The 24,310-nt window shown below is 43.6% G+C and overlaps 1 protein-coding gene across 2 annotated transcripts in view; it reads left to right on the forward strand.

The window, feature by feature from the left end:
- The window catches only part of SLIT3 (slit guidance ligand 3), a 597,102-nt gene extending 574,715 nt beyond the window's left edge, over window positions 1–22,387 (forward strand). For both annotated transcript variants that reach the window (XM_024753367.1, XM_024753366.1), the window contains 4 exons: window positions 15,560–15,714; window positions 16,372–16,657; window positions 17,782–17,990; window positions 20,327–22,387. In XM_024753367.1, coding sequence (XP_024609135.1) covers window positions 15,560–15,714; window positions 16,372–16,657; window positions 17,782–17,990; window positions 20,327–20,562 — 886 coding nt within the window. In that variant the 3' untranslated portion in view covers window positions 20,563–22,387. The remainder of the gene's footprint in view (window positions 1–15,559; window positions 15,715–16,371; window positions 16,658–17,781; window positions 17,991–20,326) is intronic.
- Window positions 22,388–24,310: the final 1,923 nt, after the last annotated feature.

The raw sequence follows: 24,310 nt of genomic DNA on the forward strand, positions 1-24,310 counted from the left end.
GGAGATGAGTAGAGTATGGGGGTGCAACTTTAAGATTAGTGACAAGACAAAGGGGGCCTCCTGCGAGAGTTCTTTCCTGCCAGGAGCTGCTTACAGCACCTCGTGTGGGTCCTGGGCTGGGTGTAGGAGCCGCAGCGTTCAGGAAAACACAATCCAGGGAGAAAGGCAGACATGTAAATAAGCACCTGTTGCCTGAGCAGGATAAAATAGGTCTCACAGGAGACGCCAGTGCATGCTGTGGGCACAGTGAAGCAGCAGCAGATGGCTGGTTCTGCTTAGAGGACCAGGAAAGGCTCCCTGGAGGAAGAGGTGATGTTTGAGCTGAGATGTGAGCTATGGCTCATGAGCATTTCTGCAGGCTCTGGGGAAGGGGAGACTCCATCAGTATACAAGGAAGCCATGCTGGGGTTAACAGAGGGCACAGGCCCAGCTGACAAGGAGCTGATGGGACCAGGAGGCCATCCCAGCCTCAAAATGAGATCTCCTCCTCAGTCAGTAGCGAGCTCTGGCCTCCAAAGCCTCAGAGCCAGGGAGGCAAACCAAGGCTTGTCTGCTGTCTGCCCACCGCGGCCCCCAGCAGGAAGTACAGGCCTGGAGCAGTTGGGTTCCATGCCCTCCTTCCTGGGGGTGCCCAGCGGGAGTCACAGGTGGTGAGGTTCTCTTCCAGGCCCGAGGGAAATACACAAAAACCCACCCAAGCCCTACCTGCCCCAGAATGGGGACAGACTGCACAGTTCCTAACTTCCAAGATTTGTCTGAGGAGCAAACTCCCCTGCCTTCAAGGCCCAAGGGGCTGAGTGAGCTGACAGACTTGGGGGAAATGAGGCCCAATAGAGAGTGGTGGGGACTGTGGTAGCTTGGAGGGTATGGCTCTAGCAGATGCAGCTGTGTGGGATGCAGCTTCTTCTCAAAAGAAGCTAGAAATTCAGGGCTTCTGTGTAAAATGCTTCAGGGTTTAAATGTTGGCCATTTTAAAACACCCCAGGAGACCTCTCTTTGGCAAGCAGTGCATGCTCCCTTTGTCTTAATTACCACAAACCCATCCGTTGCCAGGTCTTTTTCTCATCCGCAAGCCCCGGACATGCGTCATCACTCCTGTTTTAGAGATGAGAAACTTGATGCTCAGATGCATCCTTGGCACAAGAGGCCAGGAAGTGGCAGAGCTGCGATTTAGATCCAGGCCAGGCTCCCAGCAGAACCCGCTCTCCCACATGCTGGGGCATAAAAGGCGGGGCCTAGAGAGGGAGTATGGCCCTGCTCCGATGGTCCAGGAGTCCGGGGTTGCTGCGGTGCCGCCGGCTGACGTCTCAGGCTGCTGCCTGACCGGAATCCTGGGAACTCTTTGTGAGGCTCTGTCGCCACCTAGTGGTCACACCTCAGCATCCAGGTGAGCACGCCTAGTGCACTGAGGAATGACCATTCGTCCCAGGGTGGTGTGGGGTCCTATGCCTTGGGAGCTTGGATTTGAGTCCTGCTTCTACCAGCGCCACTTTAAGACTTCAGACTAGACACAGTCTCTGAGGCTTAGGTCTCATTTCTAAAATGGAGAAAAAATGGTACATCCCACCTGGGGGTTTGTTAGGGTTAAATGAGAGAATGCAGGTACCCAGCCTAGTTCAGCTTTCAACACATGTCTCCTCCCCCGGCCCCCAACAGTTGTCATTAAAAGCAGAAGAGAACTCTATGGGCCACCCTTGGCCAACATACCTTCTCATGCCAGTCCCAGACAGGGGCCGCCCAGCCTGGCCCTGGCACCGCCAAAGCTTCCCACCTCCCACTGGATGCTGGTTCATCGAGCTTAGAGGATAACAACAAAGACTGTCAGAGCCCCTCTCTCCCCTGAAGTCCCTGAGTATCCTTCCAGGAGACTAATTCCTAGGCCTTGGAACCACAGTAGGATCATCTCTTTTAGAGTTCAGAGCAGGTTGGTTTTGAGTTTGTTTTCCTTTTCCCAATTTTTTTCTCTTTTGTAGCAGCAAAGCCATTTTTCCCATCCATACTTCAAAGGCCAAAATTTTAAATAAATAAATAAGTAGAAATGGAACCATTGTGATTTACAATGGTTCCAAACCAAACCTCCAGGGACCCCATTTGAAAACCACCAGCTTTAGGCATTACTTCCAGGAGACCCTGGTTAGGATACGCCAGGAAGAAGGTGACCTATTAACCCACAAGCACCTACTGGCACAGACAAGGTTATGGTAAGTTTCCATTTGGAATCAATCCTTGATTTTTTTAATTGAGATATAGTTGCTGCGTAACGTATTGGTTTCAGGTGTACAACAATTCGATATTTGTGTATATGGTGAAATGATCACCACAGTAAGTCAACATCCATCAGCATATATAGTTATAATTTTTTTTCTTGTGATGAGAACTTGTAAGATCTACCGTCTTAGCAACTTTCAAATATAGAGTATTATTAACTGTAGTCACCATGCTGTATATAACACCCCCAGGACTTATTTGTCTTATAGCTGGAAGTTTGTACCTTTTGACCCACTTCACCCATTTCGCCTCCCCCCCACCCCTGGCAACAACCAGTCTCTCCTCTGAATCTACAAGCTCAGGTTTTTTCATTTTGTTTTGTTTTACAATAGATTCCACATACAAGTTAGGTCATATAGTATTTGCTTTCCTCTCTCTGACTTATTTACTTAGCCTAATGCCCTCAAGGTCCATTCATGTTGTCACAAATGGTTAAGATTTGCTTCTTTTTTATGGCTGAGTAGTATTCCATTGTACATACATATATACCACATTTTCTTTATCCATTCTTCCACCGGTGGACACTCAGATTGCTTCCATGTCCTGGCTATTGTAAGTAATGTTACAATGGACGTGGAGGTGCAGATATTTAGTGAGTGTTTTTGTTTCCTTCAGATAAATACCCAGAAGCGGAACTGCTGGATCATATGGTAGTTTTAAGTTTCTGAGGAACCTTTATACTGTTTTCCATAGTGGCTGCACCAACTTACATTCCCTCTAATAGTGCACAAGAGTTCCCTTTTCTCCACATCTTCATGAACACTTGTTATCTCTTCTCCTTTTGATAGTAGCCATTCTAACAGGTGTGAGGTGACGTCTCATTGTGGTTGTGATGTACACTTCGACACTTAGTGAGCACCTTTTCGTGTACCTGTTGGACATCTCTATGAATTCTTTGGGAAAATGTTTATTCAAATCTTCTGCCCATTTTTTAATCAGTTTGTTTGGGTTTTTGCTGTTGAGATGTATGAGTTCTTTATATATTTTGGATATTAATCCCTTATCAGATATATGATTTGCAGATACTTTCTCCCATTTACTAGGTTGCCTTTTCATTTTGTTGGTGATTTCCTTTGCTGCCCAGAAGGTTTTTTCAGCGTGGTGTAGTCCCACTTATTTTGTTTCTTGTGCTTTTTGGTGTCAAATCCAAAAAATCATCACCAAGACAATGTCAAGAAGCGTACCACCTATGTTTTCTTCTAGGAGTTTTATGGTTTCAGGTCTTATGTTCAAGTCCTTAATCCATTTTCAGTTAATTTTTGTAGATGGTGTAAGATAGTGGTACCGTTTCGTACTTTTGTATGTGGCTGCCCACTTTTCTCCACACCATTTGTTAGACATCACCAAGACAATGTCAAGGAGCGTACCACCTATGTTTTCTTCTAGGAGTTTTATGGTTTCAGGTCTTATGTTCAAGTCCTTAATCCATTTTCAGTTAATTTTTGTAGATGGTGTAAGATAGTGGTACCGTTTCGTACTTTTGTATGTGGCTGCCCACTTTTCTCCACACCATTTGTTGAAGAGACTGTCCTTTCCGCTTTTTATATTCTTGGGTACTTTGTTGTAAATTAATTGACCACATATGCATGAGTTTATTTCTGGACTCCCTATTCAGTTCCATTGATCTATGTGTCGGTTTTTATGCCAGTATCACACTATTTTGATTACTATAGTTTTGTAATATATATAGTTTAAAATCAGGGAGAGTGATTCCTCCAGCTTTTTCTTTCTCAAGATTGCTTTGGCTATTCAGAGTCTTTTATGGTTTCATACAAATTTTAGGATTGTTCTATTCCTGTGAAAAATGCCACTGCACTTTTGATAGGGATTGCACTTAATTTGTAGACTGCTTTGGGTAGTATGAACATTTTAACACTACTGATTCTTCCAATCCATGAGCACTGAACATCTTTCCATTTATTTTTGTCTCCTTCACTTTCTTTCATCAATGTCTTAACAGTTTTAATTGTACAGGTTTTATACCTCCTCAGTTAATTTTTTAATAGGTATTTTATTCTTTTTCATGTGATTGTAAATGGGATTGTTTTCTTAATTTCTCTTTCTGATAGTTCACTATTAGTGTATAGAAATGCAACTGATTTTTTTCTGCTTTTTTTAATTGAAGTATTGTTGATTTACAGTGTTGTGTTAGTTTCCGGTGTACAGCAAAGTGATTCAGTCATGTGTGTGTCTGTGTGTATATATATATATATTATTTTTCAGATTCTTTTCCCAGATAGGTTATTATAAAATATTAAGTATCGTTCCGTGTGCTATACAGTAGATCCTTGTTGTTTATCTATTTTATATATAGTAGTGTGTATATATTACTCCCAAATTCCTAATTTATCCCTCCCCTGCACCTTTCCCCTTTGGTAACCATAAGTTTGTTTTCTATGCCTGTGAGTCTGTTTCTGTTTTGTAAATAAGTTCATTTATGTCATTTTTTTTAAATTCCACATATAAATGATAGCATATGATATTTTTCTTTCCCGGTCTGACGTACTTCACTTACAGTGATAATCTCTAGGTCCATCCATGTTGCTGCAATTGGGATTATTTCATTCTTTTTTATGGCTGAGTAGTATTCCATTGTATATATATACCACATCTTTATCCATTCATCTACTGATGGACATTTAGCTTGCTTCCATGTCTTGGCTATTGTGAATAGCCCTGCAATGAACACTAGGGCTGCAGTGAACATGTATCTTTTTGAGTTATGGTTTTCTCTGGATATATACCCAGGAGTGGGATTGCAGGATCATATGGCAGTCCTATTTTTAGTTTTTGAAGGAACCTCCAAACTGTTCTCCATAGTGGCTGTACCAAGTTACATACCCACCAACAGTATAGAAGGGTTCCCTTTTCTCCACACCCTCTCCAGCATTTATTATTTGTGAACTTTTCAATGATGGCCATTCTGACTGGTGTGAGGTGATACTTCATCATAGTTTTGATTTGCACTTCTCTAATAATTAGCAACGTTGAGAATCTTTTCATGTGCCTTTTGGCCATCTGTATGTCTTCTTTGGAGAAATGTCTATTTAGATCTTCTGCCCATTTTTTGGTTGGGTTATTTGTATTTTTGATATTGAACTGTATGAGCTGTTTGTGTACTTTTGAGATTAATCCCTTGTCAGTTCCATCATATGCAAATATTTTCTCCCATTCTGTGGGTTTTCTTTCTATTTTGTTTATGGTTTCCCTTGCTGAGCAAAAGCTTTTAAGTTGAATTAGGTCTCATTTGTTTATTTTTGGGTTTATTTTCATTACCCTAGGAGACTGCTCCAAAAAGATATTGCTGCTATTTATGTCAGAGTGTTCTGCCTATGTTTTCGTCTAGGAGTTTTATAGTATCCAGTCTTAAACTTCAGTCTTCAATCCATTTTGAGTTTATTTTTCAGTATACTGCTAGAGAATGTTCTAATTTCATTTTTTTTACAAGTGGCTCCAGTTTTCCCAGCACCACTTACTTAAGAGACTGTCTTTTCTCCACTGTATATTCTTGTCTCCTTTCTTGTAGATGAATTGACCATAGGTACGTGGGTTTATCTCTGAGCTTTCTATCATGTTCCACTGATCTATAAGTCTGTCTTTGTGCTGGTAGAATACTGTTTTGATGACTATAGCTTTGTAGTATAGTCTGAACTGGAGTCTGATGGCTCCAGTTCCATTTTTCTTTCTTAAGGTTGTTTTGCTATTCAGGAGCTTTTGTGTTTCCATACAAATTTTTAAATTTTTTGTTCTACTTCTGTGAAAAATGCCATTTGTAATTTGATAGGGAATGCACTGAATCTGCAGATTGCTTTGGTTAGTATATTCATTTTCACAAATTTGATTCTTCCAATCCAAGAACATGGTATATCTCTCCATCTGTTTGTCTCATCTTTGATTTCTTCAGTCAGCATCTTATAGTTTTTGGAGTACAGGTCTTCTGTCTCCTTAGGTAGGTTTATTCCTAGGTTTTTGTTTTTGTTTTTGTTTTTTTGATCCAGCTGGTGTAATTTATTTATTTATTTATTTACATCTTTATTGGAGTATAATTGCTTTACAATGGTGTGTTAGTTTCTGCTTTATAACAAAGTGAATCAGTTACACATATACATATGTTCCCATCTCTTTCCTCTTGCATCACGCTCCCTCCCACCCTCCCTATCCCACCCCTCCAGGAGGTCACACAGCACTGAGCTGATCTCCCTGTGCTATGCGGCTGCTTCCCACTAGCTATCTACCTTACGTATAGTAGTGTATATATGTCCATGCCTCTCTCTCGCTTTGTCACAGCTTACCCGTCCCCCTCCCCATATCCTCAAGTCCATTCTCTAGTAGGTCTGTGTCTTTATTCCTGTCTTACCCCTAGGTTATCATCTTTACTATCATTATTCTGAAGTCTTTTTCAGATGGACTGCCCATTTCCTCTTCATTTGTTAGGTCTGGTGGGTTGTTATCTTGCTCCTTCATCTGCTGTGTGTTTTTCTGTCTTCTCATTTTGCTTATCTTACTGTGTTTGGGGTCTCCTTTTAGCAGGCTGCAGGTTCGTAGTTCCCGTTGTTTTTGGTGTCTGTCCCCAGTGGCTAAGGTTGGTTCAGTGCGTTGTGTAGGCTTCCTGGTGGAGGGGACTAGTGCCTGTGTTCTGGTGGATGAGGCTGGATCTTGTTTTTCTGGTTGACAGAAATTGCGGTATGTAGGCCTCTCACTGTTGTGGCCTCTCCTGTTGCGGAGCACAGGCTCCGGATGCGCAGGCTCAGCAGCCATGGCTCACAGGCCCAGCTGCTCCGCGGCATGTGGGATCTTCCCGGACCGGGGCACAAACCCGTGTCCCCTGCATCGGCAGGTGGACTCTCAACGACTGCACCACCAGGGAAGCCCTATTCCTAGGTATTTTATTCTTTTTAATGTGATGGTAAATGGGATCATTCCCTTAATTTCTCTCTATGATCTTTTGCTGTTAGTGTATAGAAATGCCACAGACTTCTGTGTATTAATTTTGTATCCTGCAACTTTACTGAATTCACTGATGAGCTCTAGTAGATTTCTGGTAGTGTCTTTAGGGTTTTCTATGTATAGTATCATGTCATCTGCAAACAGTGACAGTTTTACTTCTTTTCCAATTTGGGTCCCTTTTCTTTTTCTTCTCTGATTGCTGTGGCTATCTATGTTGAATCAAATTGGTGAAAGGGACTTCCCTGGAGGTCCAGTGATTAGTATGCCACACTTCCACTGCAGGGGACGTGGGTTCAGTCCCTGGTCAGGAACTAAGATCCTGCATGTCATGCTATGTGGCCAAAAAAAAAAAAAAAAAAAAAAAAAAAAAAAAAGAAATAGAAGAAAAAAAGTGGTGAGAGTGGACATTCTTGTCCCTGATCTTAGAAGAAATGCTTTCAGCCTTTCACCATTGAGTCTGATGTTAGCTGTGGGTTTGTCACATATGGTGTTTATTATGTTGAGGCCCCTATAGGTTTCCTCTATGCCCACTTTCTAGAGAGCTTTTATCATAAGTAGGTTATAAATTTTTTCAGAAGCTTTCTCTGTATCTTCTGAGATGATCGTATGGTTTTTATTCTTCAGTTTGTTAATGTGGTGTATCACACTGATCGATTTGCAGATACTGAAAACTCCTTGCACCCCTGGGATAAATGCCACTTGATCATGGTGGGATTTATCCCACCATGTATCATGGTGTATGATACTTTCAGTGTATTGTTGGATTCAGTTTGCTAGTATTTTGTTGAGGATTTTTGCATCTGTGTTCATCAGTGATATTGGTTTGTGATTCTTTTTTTGTGGTATATTTGTCTGGTTTTGGTATCAGGGTGATGGTGGCCTCATAGAATGAGGTTGGAAGTGTTCTTTCCTCTGCAATATTTTGGAATAGTTTCAGAAAGATAGGTGTTAACTCTTCTCTAAATGTTTTGTAGGATTTGCCTGTGAAACCGTCTCGACTTGGGCTTTTGTTTTTTTGGGTTTTTTTAATCACAGATTCAATTTCAGTACTTGTAATTGGTCTGTTCAAATTTTCTATATCTTCCAGGTTCAATCTTGGGAGATTGTACCTTTCTGAGAATTTCTACATTTGTTCCAGGTTGTCCATTTTATTGGCATATAGTTGCCTGCAGTAGTCTCTTACGGTGCTTTGTATTTTTGTCATGTCAGTTGTAACTTCTTTTTCATTTTTGATTTTTTTAAATATAAATTTATTTATTTTTGGCTGCATTGGGTCTTCGTTGCTGCGCATGAGCTTTCTCTAGTTGTGGTGAGCAGGAGCTACTCTTCGTTGCAGCATGTGGGCTTCTCACAATAGTGTCTTCTATTGTTGCAGAGCACGGGCTCTAGGCGCACAGGCTTCAATAGTTGTGGCAGGCAGGCTCAGTAGTTGTGGCACATGGGCTTAGTTGCTCCGTGGCATGTGGGATCTTCCTGGACCAGGGCTCGAACCCATATCCCCTTCATTGGCAGGTGGATTCTTTTTTTTTTAAACTTATTTATTTTTGGCTGCATTGGGTCTTTGTTGTTGTGTATGGGCTTTCTCTAATTGTGGCAAGTGGGGGGCTACTCTTCGTTGAGATTCTTAACCACTGCGCCACCTGGGAAGCCCCCATTTCTGAGTTTGATTTGGGCCCTCTCCCTTTTTTTACTTGATGAGTCTTGCTGAAGGTTTATCAATTTTGTTTTTCTTTTCAAAGAACCAGCTTTTAGTTTCATTGATCTTTTCTATTCTTATTGTCTGTTTCATTTATTTCTCCTCTGATCTTTATGATTTCTTTCCTTCTACTAACTTTGGTTTCGTTTGTTCTTTCTCTAGTTGCTTTAGGTGTAAGGTTAGGTTGTTTGCGATATTTCTTGTTTTCTGAGGTAAACCTGTATCGCTATAAACTTCCCTCTTAGAACTGCATTCCATAGGTTTGTTGCATTTCATAGGTTTGGGATCATAGTGCTTTTCTTTTCTGTTGTCTCTAGGTATTTTTTGATTTCTTCAGTGATCCATTTTTTTTAATAGGTCTTTATTGGAGTATAATTGCTTCACAATACTGTTAGTTTCTGTTGTACACCAAAGTGAAACAGCCATATGCACACATATGTACCCGTATCCCCTCCCTCTTGAGTCTCCCTCTCACCACTCTAGGTCATTGCAAAGCACTGAGCTGATCTCCCTGTGCTATGCTGCTGCTTCCCACTAACTATTTTACATTCGGAAGTATATATATGTCAATGCTACTCTCACTTCCTCCTCCCACCCGTTTCCTCAAGTCCATTCTCTATGTCTACATCTTTATTCCTGCCTTGCAACTAGGTTCATCAGTACTTTTTTTTTTTTTAGATTCCATATATATGCATTAGCAGACATTATTTTTTTTTTTAGATTCCATATATATGCATTAGCATACAGTATTTTTCTCTTTCTGACTTACTTCACTCTGTATGACAGACTCTAGGTCCATCCATCTCACTACAAATAACTCAATTTTGTAACTTTTTAAGGCTCAGTAATATTCCATCATATATATGTGCCACATCTTCTTTATCCATTCATCTGTCAATGGACATTTAGGTTGGCTCCATGTCCTGACAATTGTAAACAGTGCTGCAATGAACATTGTGGTACATGACTATATGAATTATCGTTTTCTCAGGGTATGTGCCCAGCAGTGGGATTGCTGGGTCATTTAGTAGTTCTATTTTTAGTTTTTTAAGGAACCTCTGTATTGTATTCCATAGTGGTCGTATCAATTTATATTCCCACCAACAGTGCAGGAGTGTGCCCTTTTCACCACACCCTTTCCAGAATTTATTTGTAGATTTTTTGAAAATGGCCATTCTGACCAGCGTGAGGTGATACTTCACTGTAGTTTTGATTTGCATTTCTCTAATAACTAGTGATGTTGAACATCTATTCATGTGCCTCTTGGCCATCTGTATGTCTTCCTTGGTGAAATGTCTCTTTAGGTCTTCTGCCCATGTTTGAACTGGATTGTTTGTTTTTTGAAATTGAGCTCCATGAGTTTTTTGTATATTTTGGAGATTATTCCTTTTTCTGTTGTTTCATTTGCAAATATTTTCTCCCATTCTGAGGGTTGTCTTTTTGTCTTGCTTATGGTTTCCTTTGCTGTGCAAAAGCTTTTAAGTTTAATTAAGTCACTTTTTTTGTTTTTGTTTTTATTTCCGTTACTCTAGAAGGTGGGTCAAAAAAAGCTTGCCGTGGTTTATGTCAAAGTGTATTCTTCCTATGTTTTCCTCTAAGAGTTTTATAGTGTTTGGTCTTACATTTAGGTCTTTAATCCATTTTGAGTTTATTTTTGCGTATGATGTTAGGGAGTGTTCTAGTTTCATTCTTTTACATGTAGCTGTCCAGTTTTCCCAGCACTACTTACAGAAGAGGCTGTCTTTTCTCCATTGTATGTTCTTGCCTCCTTTGTCATAAATTTGGTGACCATATGTATGTGGGTTTATCTCTGGGCATTCTATCCTGTACCATTGATCTATATTTCTGATTTTGTGCCAGTACCACACTGTCTTGATTACTGTAGCTTTGTGGTATAGTTTGAAGTCGGGGAGCCTGATTCCTCCAACTCTGTTTTTCTTTCTCAAGATTGCTTTGGCTATTCGGGGTCTACTGTGTTTCCATACGAATTGTAAAATTTTTTGTTCTAACACTGTGAAGAGTGCCATTGGTAGTTTGATAGGGATTGCATTGAATCTGTAGATTGCTTTGGTAGTATAGTCATTTTCACAGTACTGCTTCTTCCAATCCAAGAACATGGTATATTTCTCCATCTGTTCATGTCATCTTTGATTTCTTTCATCAGTATTTTATAATTTTCTGAGTACAAGTCTTTCACCTCCTTAGGCAGGTTTATTCTTAGGTATTTTATTCTTTTTGTTGCAATGGTAAATCGGAGTGTTTCCTTAATTTCTCTTTCTGATTTTTCGTTGTTGGTGTATAGGAATGCCAGAGATTTCTTGTGCATTAATTTTGTATCCTGCAACCTTACCAAATTCATTGATTAGTTCTAGTAGTTTTCTGGTGGCATCTTTAGGATTCTCTATGTATAGTATCATGTCATCTGCAAACAGTGAGACTTTTACTTCTTCTTTTCCAATTATATTCCTTTTATTTCTTTTTCTTCTCTGATTGCCATGGCTAGGACTTCCAAAACTATGTTGAATAAGAGTGGTGAGACTGGACATCCTTGTCTGGTTCCTGATCTTAGAGGAAAATGCTTTCAGTTTTTCACCATTGAGTATGATGCTTGCTGTGGCTTTGTCATATATGACCTTTATTATGTTGAGTAGGTTCTATGCCCACTTTCTGGAGGGTTTTTTTAATCATAAATGGGTGTTGAATCTTGTCAAAAGCTTTTTCTGCATCTATTGAGATGATCATATGGTTTTTCTTCTTCAATTTGTTAATATTGTGTATCACATTGATTGATTTGCATATATTGAAGAATCCTTGCATCCCTGGGATAAATCCCACTTGATCGTGGTGTATGATCCTTTTAATGTGTTGTTGGATTCTGTTTGCTAGTATTTTGTTAAGGATTTTTGCATCTCTGTTCATTAGTGATATTGGTCTATAATTTTCTTTTTTGGTGATATCTTTTTCTGGCTTTGGTATCACGGTGATGGTGGCTTCATAGAATGAATTTGGGAGTGTTTCACCTTCTGCAATTTTTTGGAAGAGTTTGAGAAGGATCAGTGTTAGCTCTTCTCTAAATGTTTGATAGAATTTGCCTGTGAAGCCATCTGGCCCAAGACATTTGTTTGTTGGAAGATTTTTAATTATGGTTTCAATTTCATTACTTGTGATAGGTCTGTTTATATTTTCTAATTCTTCCTGGTTCAGTCTTGGAAAATTGTACCTTTCCAAGAATTTGTCCATTTCTTCGTGGTTGTCCATTATATTGGCATATAGTTGTTTGTAGTAGTCTCTTATAACCCTTTGTATTTCTGCAGTGTCAGTTGTGATTTCTCCTTTTTCATATCTAGTTTTATTGATTTGCATCCTCTCCCTTTTTTTCTTGATGAGTCTGGCTAAGGGTTTATCAATTTTCTTTATCTTCTCATACAACCAGCTTTTAGTTTTATTGATCTTTCCTATTGTTTTCTTTGTTTCTATTTCATTTATTTCTGCTGTGATCCTTATGATTTCTTTCCTTCTACTCTCTCTGGGTTTTCTTTGTTCTTCTTTCTCTAGCTGTTTTAAGTGTAGGCTTCGATTGTTTGAGATGTTTCTTGTTTCTTGAGGTGAGATTGAATTGCTATAAACTTCCCTGTTAGAACTGCTTTTGCTGAGTGCCATACGTTTTGGGTAGTCATGTTTTCATTGTCATTTGTTTCTATGTATTTTTTTATTCCTTCTTTGATTTCTTCAGTGATCTCTTGGTTATTTAGTAGTGCACTGTTTAGCCTCCATGTATTTGTGTTTTCCACAGTTTTTTTCCTGTAATTGATTTCCAATCTCATAGCATTGTGGTCAGAAAAGATGCTTGAAACAATTTCAATTTTCTTAAATTTTTCGAGGCTTGATTTGTGACCCAAGATGTGATCTCTCCTGGAGAATGTTCTGTGTGCACTTGAGAAGAAAGTGTATTCTGCCACTTTTGGGTGGAATGTTCTATAAATATCAATTAAATCTATGTGGTCTGTTGTGTCACTTAAAGCTTGTGTTTCCTTATTAATTTTCTGTCTGGATGATCTGTCCATTGATGTGAGGCGTTAACGTCCCCCGCTATAATTGTGTTTCTGTTGATTTCCCCTTTTATAGCTCTTAGTATTTGCCTTATATATTGAGGTGCTCCTATGTTGGGTGCATAAACATTTATTATTGTTATTTCTTCTTGGATTGATCCTTTGATCATTGTGTAGCATCCCTCATTATCTAAGAGTCTTTATTTTAAAGTCTATTTTATCTGATACAAGTATTGCTACTCCAGGTTTCTTTTGATTTCCTTTTGCATGGAATATCTTTTTCCATCCCTTCACTTTCAATCTGTATGTGTCCCTAGGTCTGAAGTGGGTCTCTTGTAGACAGCATATACATGGGTCTTGTTTTTGTATCTATTCAGCCAGTCTTTGTCTTTAGGTTAGGGCATTTAATCCATTCACATTCAAGGTTATTATTGACATATATGTTCCTATTACCATTTTCTTAATTGTTTGGGGTTTGTTTTTGTGGGTCTTTTTCTTCTCTTGTGTTTCCTGCCTAGAGGAGTTTCTTTAGCATTTGTTGTAAAGCTGGTTTGGTGGTGAATTCTTTTAGCTTTTGCTTGTCTGAAAAGCTTTTGATTTTTTCATCAAATCTGAATGCGATCCTGGCTGGGTAGCGTAATCTTGGTTGTAGGTTTTTCTCTTTCATCACTTTAAGTATATCCTGCCACTGCCTTCTGGCCTTCAGAGTTTCTGCTGAAAAATCAGCTGATAACCTTATGGGGATTCCTTTGTATGTTATTTTTTGTTTTTCCCTTGCTGCTTTTAATATTTTTTCTTTAAATTTAATTTTTGTTAGTTTGATTAATGTGTGTCTTGATGTGTTTTTCCTAGGGTTTATCCTGTATGGGACTCTCTGTGCTTCTTGGACTTAGGTGACTATTTCCTTTCCCATGTTAGGGAAGTTTTCAACTATAATCTCTTCAAATATTTTCTCAGACCCTTTCTTTTTCTGTCTTCTGGGACCCCTACATTCGAATGTTGTTGCATTTAGTGTTGTCCCAGAGGTCTCTGAGACTGTCTTCAATTCTTTTCATTCTTTTTTCTTTATTCTGCTCCTTGGCAGTTATTTCCCCCATTCTGTCCTCCAGCTCACTTATTAATTCTTCTGCCTGTGTTTCCTTATTGATTTTCTGGCTGGATCATCTGTCCATTGGTGTAAGAGGGGTAATGCAACTGATTTTTATATATTAATTTTGTGTCTAGCAACTTTACTGAATTTGTTAGTTCCAACAGTTTTTTAGTGGAAAGTTTAGGTTTTTCTATATATAACATCATGTCATCTGCAAATAGTGACAGTTCTACTTCTTACTTTCCTATGTGTATGCCTTTTTTTTTTTCTTTCCTAATTGCTCAGGCTGGGACTTCCAATACTTTGTTGAATATAAATGGCAAGAGTGGGCATCCTTGTCTTGTTTCTGATTTTGAAAGAAAAGCTTTCAGTTTTCACCACTGAATATAATGTTAGCTGTGGGCTTGTTATATATGGCCTTTATTTGGTTGAGTTTGTTCTATACCTATATTGTTAAGAGTTTTCATCATAAATGGATGTTGAATTTTGTCAAATGCTTTTTCTGCATTTATTGAGATGATCCCATGATTTTGCTCCTTCATTTTGTTAATTTGGTGTATCACACTGATTGAATGTGTGATTTTGAGCCACTCTTGCCTCCCTGGAATACACCCCACTTAATCATGGTATATGACCTTTTTAATGTATTATTGAATTAGGTTTGCTAATATTTTATTAAGAATTTTTGCATCTACGTTCATCAGAGATATTGGTCTGTAATTTTCTTGTGGCATTCTTGTCTGGTTTTAGTATCAAGATGATGCTGACCTTGTAAAATGAGTTTGGAAGTGTTCCTTCCTATTTTTTGTAAGCTGAGAAGGATTGTTGTTAAGCCTTCTTTAAATGTTTCATAGAATTCACCAGTGAACCCATCCAGTCCTAGACTTCTGTTTGTTGGGAGGTTTTTGACAGCAGATTCCATACCCTTAGAGGCATACTTCGTTTTACTGCACTTTGCTATATTGTGCTTCACAGATACTGTATTATTTACAAACTGAAGGTTTGTGGCAGCTCTGTGTCAAGTCTGTTGGTGCCATTTTTCCAACAGCATTTGCTCACTTCATGTCTGTGTGTCATGTTTTGATAATTCTCATAATATTTCAACCTTTTACAGTATTTATTATGGTGATCTGTGATCTTTGATGTTATTATTGCAGAAAGAGTATGCCTCCCTGAAGGCTCAGGTGACAGTCAGCATTTTTTAGCAATAATGTATTTTTAATTTAAGGTATGTAAATTGTTTTTTAGACAAAATGCTATTGCACCCTTAATAAGAGTACACTGTAGTATAAACATAACTTTTATGTGCACTGGGAAACCAGAAAATTCATGTGACTTGCTTCATCAGGTGGTCTGGAACTGAACCCACAGTATCTTATGTTGTTTGAAATTATTTCCAAATAAAAAACAAAACAAAATGCAAGGAATACGAGTCAAGTTCACAGCCCAGTGCAGGCTGTGGAAGGCACTCAGCAAATCCTCTGTCTCTCCCATTTCTCTCCTGCCCAGCGTGGAGACCGTGAATGACGGGCAGTTTCACAGTGTGGAGCTGGTGATGCTAAACCAGACCCTGAACCTGGTGGTGGACAAAGGAGCCCCTAAAAGCCTGGGGAAGCTCCAGAAGCAGCCAACAGTGGGCATCAACAGCCCCCTCTACCTTGGAGGTAAAGCCCCATCCCCTCCCACTCCAAACACCTCCACCTCCCACCTGCCCCCTGTGCTCGGGCACCCACCCCCAGGCCAACTGGTGAGGCTCGCTGCTCTCAGCACCCACTGCCAAAGCTAATCAATGAAGGCTTCCTGGAGGAAGTGACAACCAAGCTGCTCCCTAAAATGTGAATAGTTAGCCAGATCATGAGGAAAGAGAAGAGGAAAGGAAAGAGAGCAGGGTTCCTTCTGAGAAACTACACGTTTTTTAGGGAGGATGGTGGAAGGTAAAGATGGAATGGGGAAGAAGGAGATGGACACAGGGGGCCCCTTCACATACAGGGGCTTCCCTCTGCTCTGCCACCCCCTCAGATGCTGTGAGTCTCAGCTGATGTATGTAGAGGAGTATGTTTGCCATTAAGGTCATTCAAAGGCCAAAGAGAGAAGGAGGCACCAGTCTGGCAGAGCATGGGCCTGAAACCCAGCCTTGGGCCAGTAGTTCTCAAAGGGTTATGTGCCAAAAAAAAAAAAAAAAAAAGGCATCAGAGCAGCTTATTCAACATGGAGGTTCCCAAGACTTCTCCCAAGGAGTCCACCTCTGAGGGCTGGAATTCGGGCAAGCAGGGTGGGCAGGGGAGTAACTTCAGGTCGCTGTCCTGGTGTCCCTCCCGCAGGCATCCCCACCTCCACAGGCCTCTCAGCCTTGCGCCAGGGCGTGGACCGGCCGCTGGGCGGCTTCCACGGCTGCATCCACGAGGTGCGCATCAACAACGAGCTGCAGGACTTCAAGGCCCTCCCGCCGCAGGCCCTGGGCGTCTCGCCAGGCTGCAAGTCCTGCAGCGTGTGCAGGCACGGCCTGTGCCGTGCCGTGGAGAAGGACAGCGTGGTGTGCGAGTGCCACCCAGGCTGGACAGGCCTGCTGTGCGACCAGGAGGCCCGCGACCCCTGCCTCGGCCACAGGTCGGTGTCCCTCCCCCTCTGCCCCGCCCGGGAAGTGGGCACTGATGGAAGCTGGAGGGACTGCAGTCAGACTGTAGACAGGGGCTGCTTAGAAGGTCAGGGGCTTAACACGTCCAAACAGCAGGTCTTGTTCAGAGGAGACATCAGTGTGCCAGAGCCTAGCTGAAAAACACTTGTCAAGTGGCCTTCAGAAGTCGAAAGGGGCACCCGTGTGCATGCACCTTGGCAAGTGGGTGCATTTCGGCCCAACTCGACTCCCCACTCAGTGGTACCCTATGAGGGCACCAGGGGTGTATAACCACGCACAGCTGAATCATTTCATGGCTCTGGCATTCATTATGCATCAAAATATTTACTGAGGGCCTACTATGTGTCAGGCCTTGTGCTAAAAATAGGAGACCCAGCATCCTCAGTGTTCAGAAATCTGAATCAGCCAGAGATAACACCAGAGCCATGTCTAGTAATTTGCTTGGCTGAACAAGCTGGGACATGATATTGTGGATCAGGAGTGAAGGATGCTATAAAGGGGTTGAGTTTCCTGGGTAGCTCTGGAGTGTGTGACTGTGAGTGTGTGTGTGTGTATGTGTTTGACTCTGTAACGAATATGTCTACAATGAACCCTGCCTCTGAATATCATCCCAGTACAGAGAATGCTGCAGCACAATTAAGAATCCAGGCTTTGGCATCAGTTTCTCCATCTATGAGATGTGGATAAGACTATCTACGGCACAGGACAGCAGAGGAGAGGGGATTGTAGAAAATAAGACTGATGCTAGGTGTAAAGCACTTACCCCACCGCCTGGCACAGAGCAAGTGGTAGCTGGTGGTAGAGACAGTAGTAATCATGTTATCAATTAAGATGGCAGAAGACTGCGTGGGTTCTGACGTCTGTGGGTACAACAGCCAGCCTCATCAGGCTCACAGCTGTCAGTGTCATTGGGCGATGCTCACAGCCTCCAGCTGACTGATGCTCAGCCACTGGGCTGGTGGAGGGTGGACCGTGGGGTGGAGAAGGCCTAAGGTCCCACAGCTCCGTGTCCCTTGGTCCGGGCTGGGGTGGACAAAGGCAGCCTCCAGCTGCACTGACTGCCTGGTTCCCCTCTCATCCTCGCCTCTGCCCCCAGCTGCAGCCAGGGGAGATGCGTGGCAACTGGGACCTCATATGTGTGCAAGTGCGCCGAGGGCTACAGAGGGGCCTTGTGTGACCACAAGAATGACTCTGCCAACGCCTGCTCAGCCTTCAAGTGTCACCACGGGCAATGCCACGTCTCAGATCAAGGGGAGCCCTACTGCCTGTGCCAGCCCGGCTTTAGTGGGGAACACTGCGAACAAGGTGGGTCCACCGTGCGCATCGGTGTGGCGGGTGCGGGGGGAGAAACGACGGTGCCCGGGAAGGATGCGGGGGTCAGACTTGGACTCCACATTCAGATGACCTAAGTTCCAGTTCTGGCTGAGCCACTTAGAGGCTGCATGACCTTCATTAAGTTACTTTCTGAGCCTCAAATTCCATCATGTTGAATATGGGGGGCAACACCATAACTTCCTGTATCAGTTATCCATTGCTGTATAACAACTTAGCACCAACACATAGCAGTTCAAAACCACACTAAACATGCTCCATCCCACACGGTTCCCGTGGTTCAAGCATTCAGAAACGGCTTAGCTGGATAGTTCCAGCTGGGGTCTCTGGAGGTTGCAAACCGCCAGGACTGTGTGAGCAGTCGTCTGGGTTGTTCTTTCTCTCCTCTCCCCTCCCCTCCTTTTCTAATTGCCGGCCCTGGAGCTGCCAGAGTGGCCCTCTGACCAGCACCACTGACTCACCTGGGAGCTTATTAGAAATATAGATGCTCAGTCCCAGCCCAGACCTTCTGAATCAGAACCTGCTTTAACAAGAGCCCTCGCTGGTTCTTAATCACATTAACATTTCCGACGTGGCTCTGCAGTCTCCTCCCAAACCTCATGCCATTATTGGGTCAACAAAAGAGTTCCTTGGTCTGATCCCATTTCAAAAACATCAAATCACTTACCTCTCTTAGTGAGCCCTTTAGTGTATTAATTTGGAGGTAAGTGCAAAAAAGGAAAATTGAAATTAAATTATATTCCAGCTGAAATGGTTCTGTCTCACCTTGGAGGTTTTTCTCCTGCATGGAAACTGAGAAGTCTTCGTCTTCCTTCCTGCCACCAGAGTCCTGGGCAGGCCACCTCCTGTCACTAGAGGACTCTTTCACATTTTATACCTTGTTGAAATACCATTCTTAACCAATTTGGTAAATAATGTATTCTGAAATAATCTCAGATCTAACAGAAAAATTGCCAGAATATAAACAGCGTTCCCATCCCCTTCAACTGGACAGCCCAACTGTTAACATGCTGCCGAGTGTGCGTTCTCCCTGCCCCGCACATCACACACACCTATTGTCATTAGGCTTCTTTTGATCCCGTTAACAATCACATAATTTTAAAAACCTATATCAAGCTTAACAAAATGCACATCACATCACATTAACCACCTAAAACTTTAAACTGCATAAAGCCCTTTTGCATTCACAATCCCTGTGATGCTCATAACAGCCCCTGAAAAAGCAGGAAGAACCAGGACATGTGTCACCATGTTCCGGACAAGGAAACTGAGGCTCAGGGATGACAAGGCTCAGGTATCCAAGGCTGTGTGGCTGAGGATCCTAGCCCTGAATCCATCACTCTCTCTCTCAGTGCCTTGCTCCAGATGCTTTCCCAATGTACTGAGGACAGTAGTGGGGTCAAGGTGAAGAGTTGGGTCAGGGACCAGAGGATTAAGCAGATCCAGGGGTCCCCTCCCCTCCCCTCATTTCTACAACTTGTGGAAAAGCTCGCACGCGCGCGCGCACGCACACACACCCTGCCCCCAGACTCTTTGGCTGACTACTGTTACTCTTTCAGATCTCAACTCCAGCATCACTTCCCAGAGACAATCTCTGGCCCCTGGGCTAGTCAGGCTCCTTTGCCATGTATTTTGTATAAACACATCCCGTTTCTTCGTAGCATGCACCTCAGTTTATCATTACAAATGTATTTATTTAAATGACACTGTAATTAGTGTCTAGACTCTACACCAGCGGAGACAGGCTACTGAGAGTGGTGGGGACTGGGGCAAACTGGAGATCTCCTGCCCCGTCTAAAGCCCACGGCTTCAGCCCATCATTGCCTTGCAGGGATGCAGACTCAGCTTTGCCAGAGCCCCTGGTTTTCAAAGAAACCAGATATCCCAATGTTCAGATGCAATCTCCTGGCATTGTGGTTTTTTCTTTTTTTAATGTTGGCATTTAATTTGGTTTCTAAGCGTCTGTGGCACAAGCAACATAGGTCTGGGATGGGATTTAGCCCTCAGTCCCCCAATCTGCCACATCTAGTTTGATCTTTAAGTTCCTTGAAGGAAAGGACCAAGCCTGCTCTTGTCACCCTGCTATCCTCAGGGCTTAGTTTTAAACCTAGTATAGAGGCTGGCACAGAAAGGCACTTAGTATTTGTGGAAGAGTGAGATGGGTTATGGCAGGGTGGGCGGGGAGACGGATGGATGAGTGAATGAGTAAGTACGCACGGGCTTCGGCCCACGAGTGTCTCAGAGCAGCCTACCCTGGACAGCCCTCTCCAGCCCCAATGCCCTGCCCTTACCTCTTCCGCCCTCTGCAGAGACTCCATGCCTGGGGGGGGTAGTCCGAGAGGTGATCCGCCGCCAGAAAGGTTATGCCTCGTGTGCCACGGCCTCCAAGGTGCCCTTAATGGAATGTCACGGGGGCTGCGGTCCCCAGTGCTGCCAGCCCACCCGTAGCAAGCGGCGGAAATACGTGTTCCAGTGCACAGACGGCTCCTCGTTCGTGGAAGAGGTGGAGAGACATTTAGAGTGCGGCTGCCGCCCGTGTTCCTAAGGCCCCCGCAGCCCTTCCGCCTCCCGGACTCCAGCCAGGTGGGTGGGGACGGCCACGTGGGACCCCCCCCCCACGAGATTCGCAGTGAAGCAGTAGAAGCTGGAAAGGAAGCAAAAGAAGAGAATATTAAGTATATTGTAAAATAAACAAAAAATAGAACTTATTTTTATTATGGAAAGTGACTATTTTCATCTCTTATTATATAAATATATCACACCATCTGAGTATATGTACCATATAGTGAGTTATTTTTACCGACCTTTTTGTTCTGTGTTGTGTATTTGTCGTGTTTTTATAAACAGCTGTTAAAAGTTTTAAGAAAAAAGGCTAATAAAAATGTTTTAAAACGAAAGGATGAGCATAAAGAAGTGATAGCCTGAGAAGGAAGGAGGAGGTTTATACGTCTAGGAAACAAACACTGTCGTCATTAGGTCGGCAGAAAGCAGAATCTGCTTACTGAGCTCAGGAAACAGAACGAGAAGAGGAAAAGAGCAAAGGAAAAGGTTTTTCTTCGTTTCTTCCGATTTTTAATGACTTTTCCTTCCCTACAAGCACCCAGCTTTTCAGTCCTGGTTGCTGAAGCCCAGGATGCCCAGTTCTTCCAGGAAACGCCGCTGAGCACTGGCCTCTGACTGACTCTCCCTGGGACCCAAAGCATCGGCCGCCGCCCATGTGCTCCAGGCCCCTGCAGGGTCTGAGCCCACTGCAAACCCCCTCCCCATCCTGGCTGCCGCTGATTCCATTACAGGACTGTCTGAACGCCTCCACAGGCTTCATCTGAGCCTGTTTTGCCAAATCTGAAAACAGCTGCCCTTCTCCTGCCCCTCCCCAGGAAGGCAGTCCCCCTGCTGCTCCTCCAGGAACGCAGGGGTCACCCATCTCCTCAAGCCCCAGCACTGGCCCTTCCACTGGAAGTTCTGAACCACTCTCCTCCCTCAGCCAACCTCGTACTGGGAGGCGACACTAGGAGAGCAGGCAGCCCGGCTCACTGGCAAGTTCTGGGAGGCTCCTGCCATGGGGTAGCTAGGCCTCTGACACCTAAACCTCCAGGCCTCCGTCATGATGACGAAGACCCCTTGCCCGTCTGTACCACTTTTCCGAGCATATCCACACTGCACCTTATTCTCTCCGTGCGACCCCTGCCCCCGGCGAAAGGAAGCGATATAACCCCATTTCGTAGACAAGGAAATTGAGGCCTTGCTCCAGCCCTGTAACTCTCCTTACGCCACATCTCTGATAAGTGAACGAGCCAAGCCTAGAGCCTAGACTCAAAACTCTAGATTCCTTCTCCAGAACAGCATAAACACAGGAGATGCGGGCAGTTCAAGTTCATCAGAGAACCCCTACCAGAAAAGGAAACGGTTTTTTCTGCTATTTTTCCTGCTCTCATTCTGCCTTGTTCGTTCCTTGTTCTACCTCCTTGGTATCCAGAAAGATTCTAGACTGGGGGACTTACGTATCAGGGGGTGTGAGCCAGGGCAGCCTGTCTAGCCCAGACTCCACTCCAGGAACTGCCAGCCCTCCTGAAGGGGACTTGCCCCTGCCTCTTCCCCACCCTCGTCTGCCCCTTTCCACCCCAGTCAGGCTAGGGCAGATGGTCCAGGGGCTCAGCAGCTCACACCGACCCCCGTCTTGCACCCATTGCTCCCTCCCCCAGGAGCCTCCCCTGCAGAAGAGTCAGGGAGGAGAGTGTAGGGCCCAGTGGACCATCCAGCTCTGAGCATCCCCAGAGGAGCCCAGTGGTTCTCTGAGGACTGATGGCGAGCCAAAGGCTCAAAGAATCAAGAAGGGAGAAAGAAAAGAAGACGGAGGAACAAAAGGCAAGTGGCAGATAGGAAGGCAAGGAGGGAGGGAGGGAAGGAAGGAAGGAGGGAGAAGAGAGAGAGAAGGGAGGGAGGAAGTGAGGAAGGAAGGGAGGAAGGAGGGAGGGAGGGATGGAGGGAGAAGAGAGAAGGAAAGGAGGGAGGAAGGAAGGAGGGAAAACGGAAGGAAGGAAAACGGAAGGAAGGGGGAAGGAGAGAGGAACAACAAAAAGAGAGGCATGAAGAGAGAGAGGGAGGGATAAGAGGAATTTACTGTAAAATACATAAATTATATGTACTATACATATACATCACGTTCCAGGTACTTACTGTACCTTATTGATGACTGTTTCAAATATTAATGGCTGACTGACTTAGTACTTACTACATTATACATTAGGTACCATTCTAATTTATATATATTAATATATAATATATGTTCACTTAATTCTCAAAACCACCCTGTAGTAAAGGCGTTGCTAACCCATTTTACAGTTCAGTAAACTGAGGCATGGAGAAGATAACGTGCACAAGAGCAGATGCCTAATAAATTACAGAGCCGGGACCTGGGCCCACCCTGTCTAACTCCAGGACTTGCTCCTCAGGGGAAGGAAAGAGGTCCCACCTCTAAGGTTCCTACAGTCTGAGGCAGAAACAATCATGGAAATGGACAATTGTTTTATTATATGGAAGTACCTGTCCAGAGTAAGGAATTTCCTATCTTGGGTCTTCAAAGATGAATAGGACTTTGCCTGGGCACAGGAAAGGGAGTTGAACTTTCCATGAATGCCCTATTAAAAAGCAAGGGAATATGAAAAGACCTGGCATGTTTGGGGAGCAGTCAGAGGTCTGGGGTGGCAGGAGTGTGGATGCACACTGGGGAGCAGGGATAAATGAGGTAGACATGAAGCAGGGGTTCGACCGCAGAGAGCCGTGTGTGGCAGGCTGGACCACAGGGCCCCAGCAGGGGTTTTTGAGTGGGGGAATAGCAGAACAAGCTCTGAAGAGAACGGGTGGCAAAGTAGAGAAAGGCCTGGAAGAACAGATAGGGCTTTGCCACCCAAAATAGCCTTGGGGCTTCCCTGGTTGCTGACTTCAGTTTGTTGAGGCTAGACGATGCTGATTTCCGGATGGGTCACAAAGTATTTGTGGTAGCTCAGAAGCTCACCCCTGGAAGGGGTGTCATGGGATCTGCCCAATACCCCTCCCATCCCCCAGGCCCTACCAGCCCTCCTCACGTAAGCAGGTGGTCCTGAGCCGCCTTCTACCACCAGCACTCCTAGCTAGCTCTCCCCACCCAGCACAAAGCCCACTCAGCCTGCCATCTTGAGAGCCCCACCCAGGGTCCCTGACTTTCTGGGAGGACTCACCAAGCTGACAGCTTTCCCTCTGCCTCCCCAAAGAATCTGAGGCCTTTCTCTGCTAGTCACCCCTGGGCCCAACCCCGAATCCAGCCACAGTCGGCCAAGACAGCCAAAGGGCAGGGTTCTTTCTCTCAGTGTGGCTTGGGGGTGATTTTCAGCCTTCCCCTCAATTTTGGTAGCCCTGAATTTATGAAATGCCAAACTCAGAACCATTAAGAAAATCCTCCCCAAAATGAAGTTTCTCTAACAACTGGAGATGAAAACTCTCCTGAGCAGCCAAATTCTAGAAACAGGAAGTCCCATGGGACAGAAAGTTCAGCTGGTTAATTTGCACACATGATGGTTCAACGCCTGTGCGTGAGGATGTGCATGTGTGCAGAAGAAGGGGCTCGGGCTGTGTTCCCCTCCTGAGCAGGGTTCAGGGAAAGGGGAAGGGAGTGTCCCTCTTGACTCAACCAAGGGACCCCAAAATAGTTAGTGAGATAATGTATTTAAAAGCTCTTTGTAAAGTGTAAACTAAAAACCTTAAATGTAAGATGTTATTGTTAATTACTATTGTTGCTGTTATTATTGACATGCCAA

This window comes from Neophocaena asiaeorientalis, unplaced genomic scaffold, assembly GCF_003031525.2.
Source record: "Neophocaena asiaeorientalis asiaeorientalis breed wild unplaced genomic scaffold, Neophocaena_asiaeorientalis_V1.1 scaffold268, whole genome shotgun sequence".
Taxonomy (NCBI): domain Eukaryota; kingdom Metazoa; phylum Chordata; class Mammalia; order Artiodactyla; family Phocoenidae; genus Neophocaena; species Neophocaena asiaeorientalis.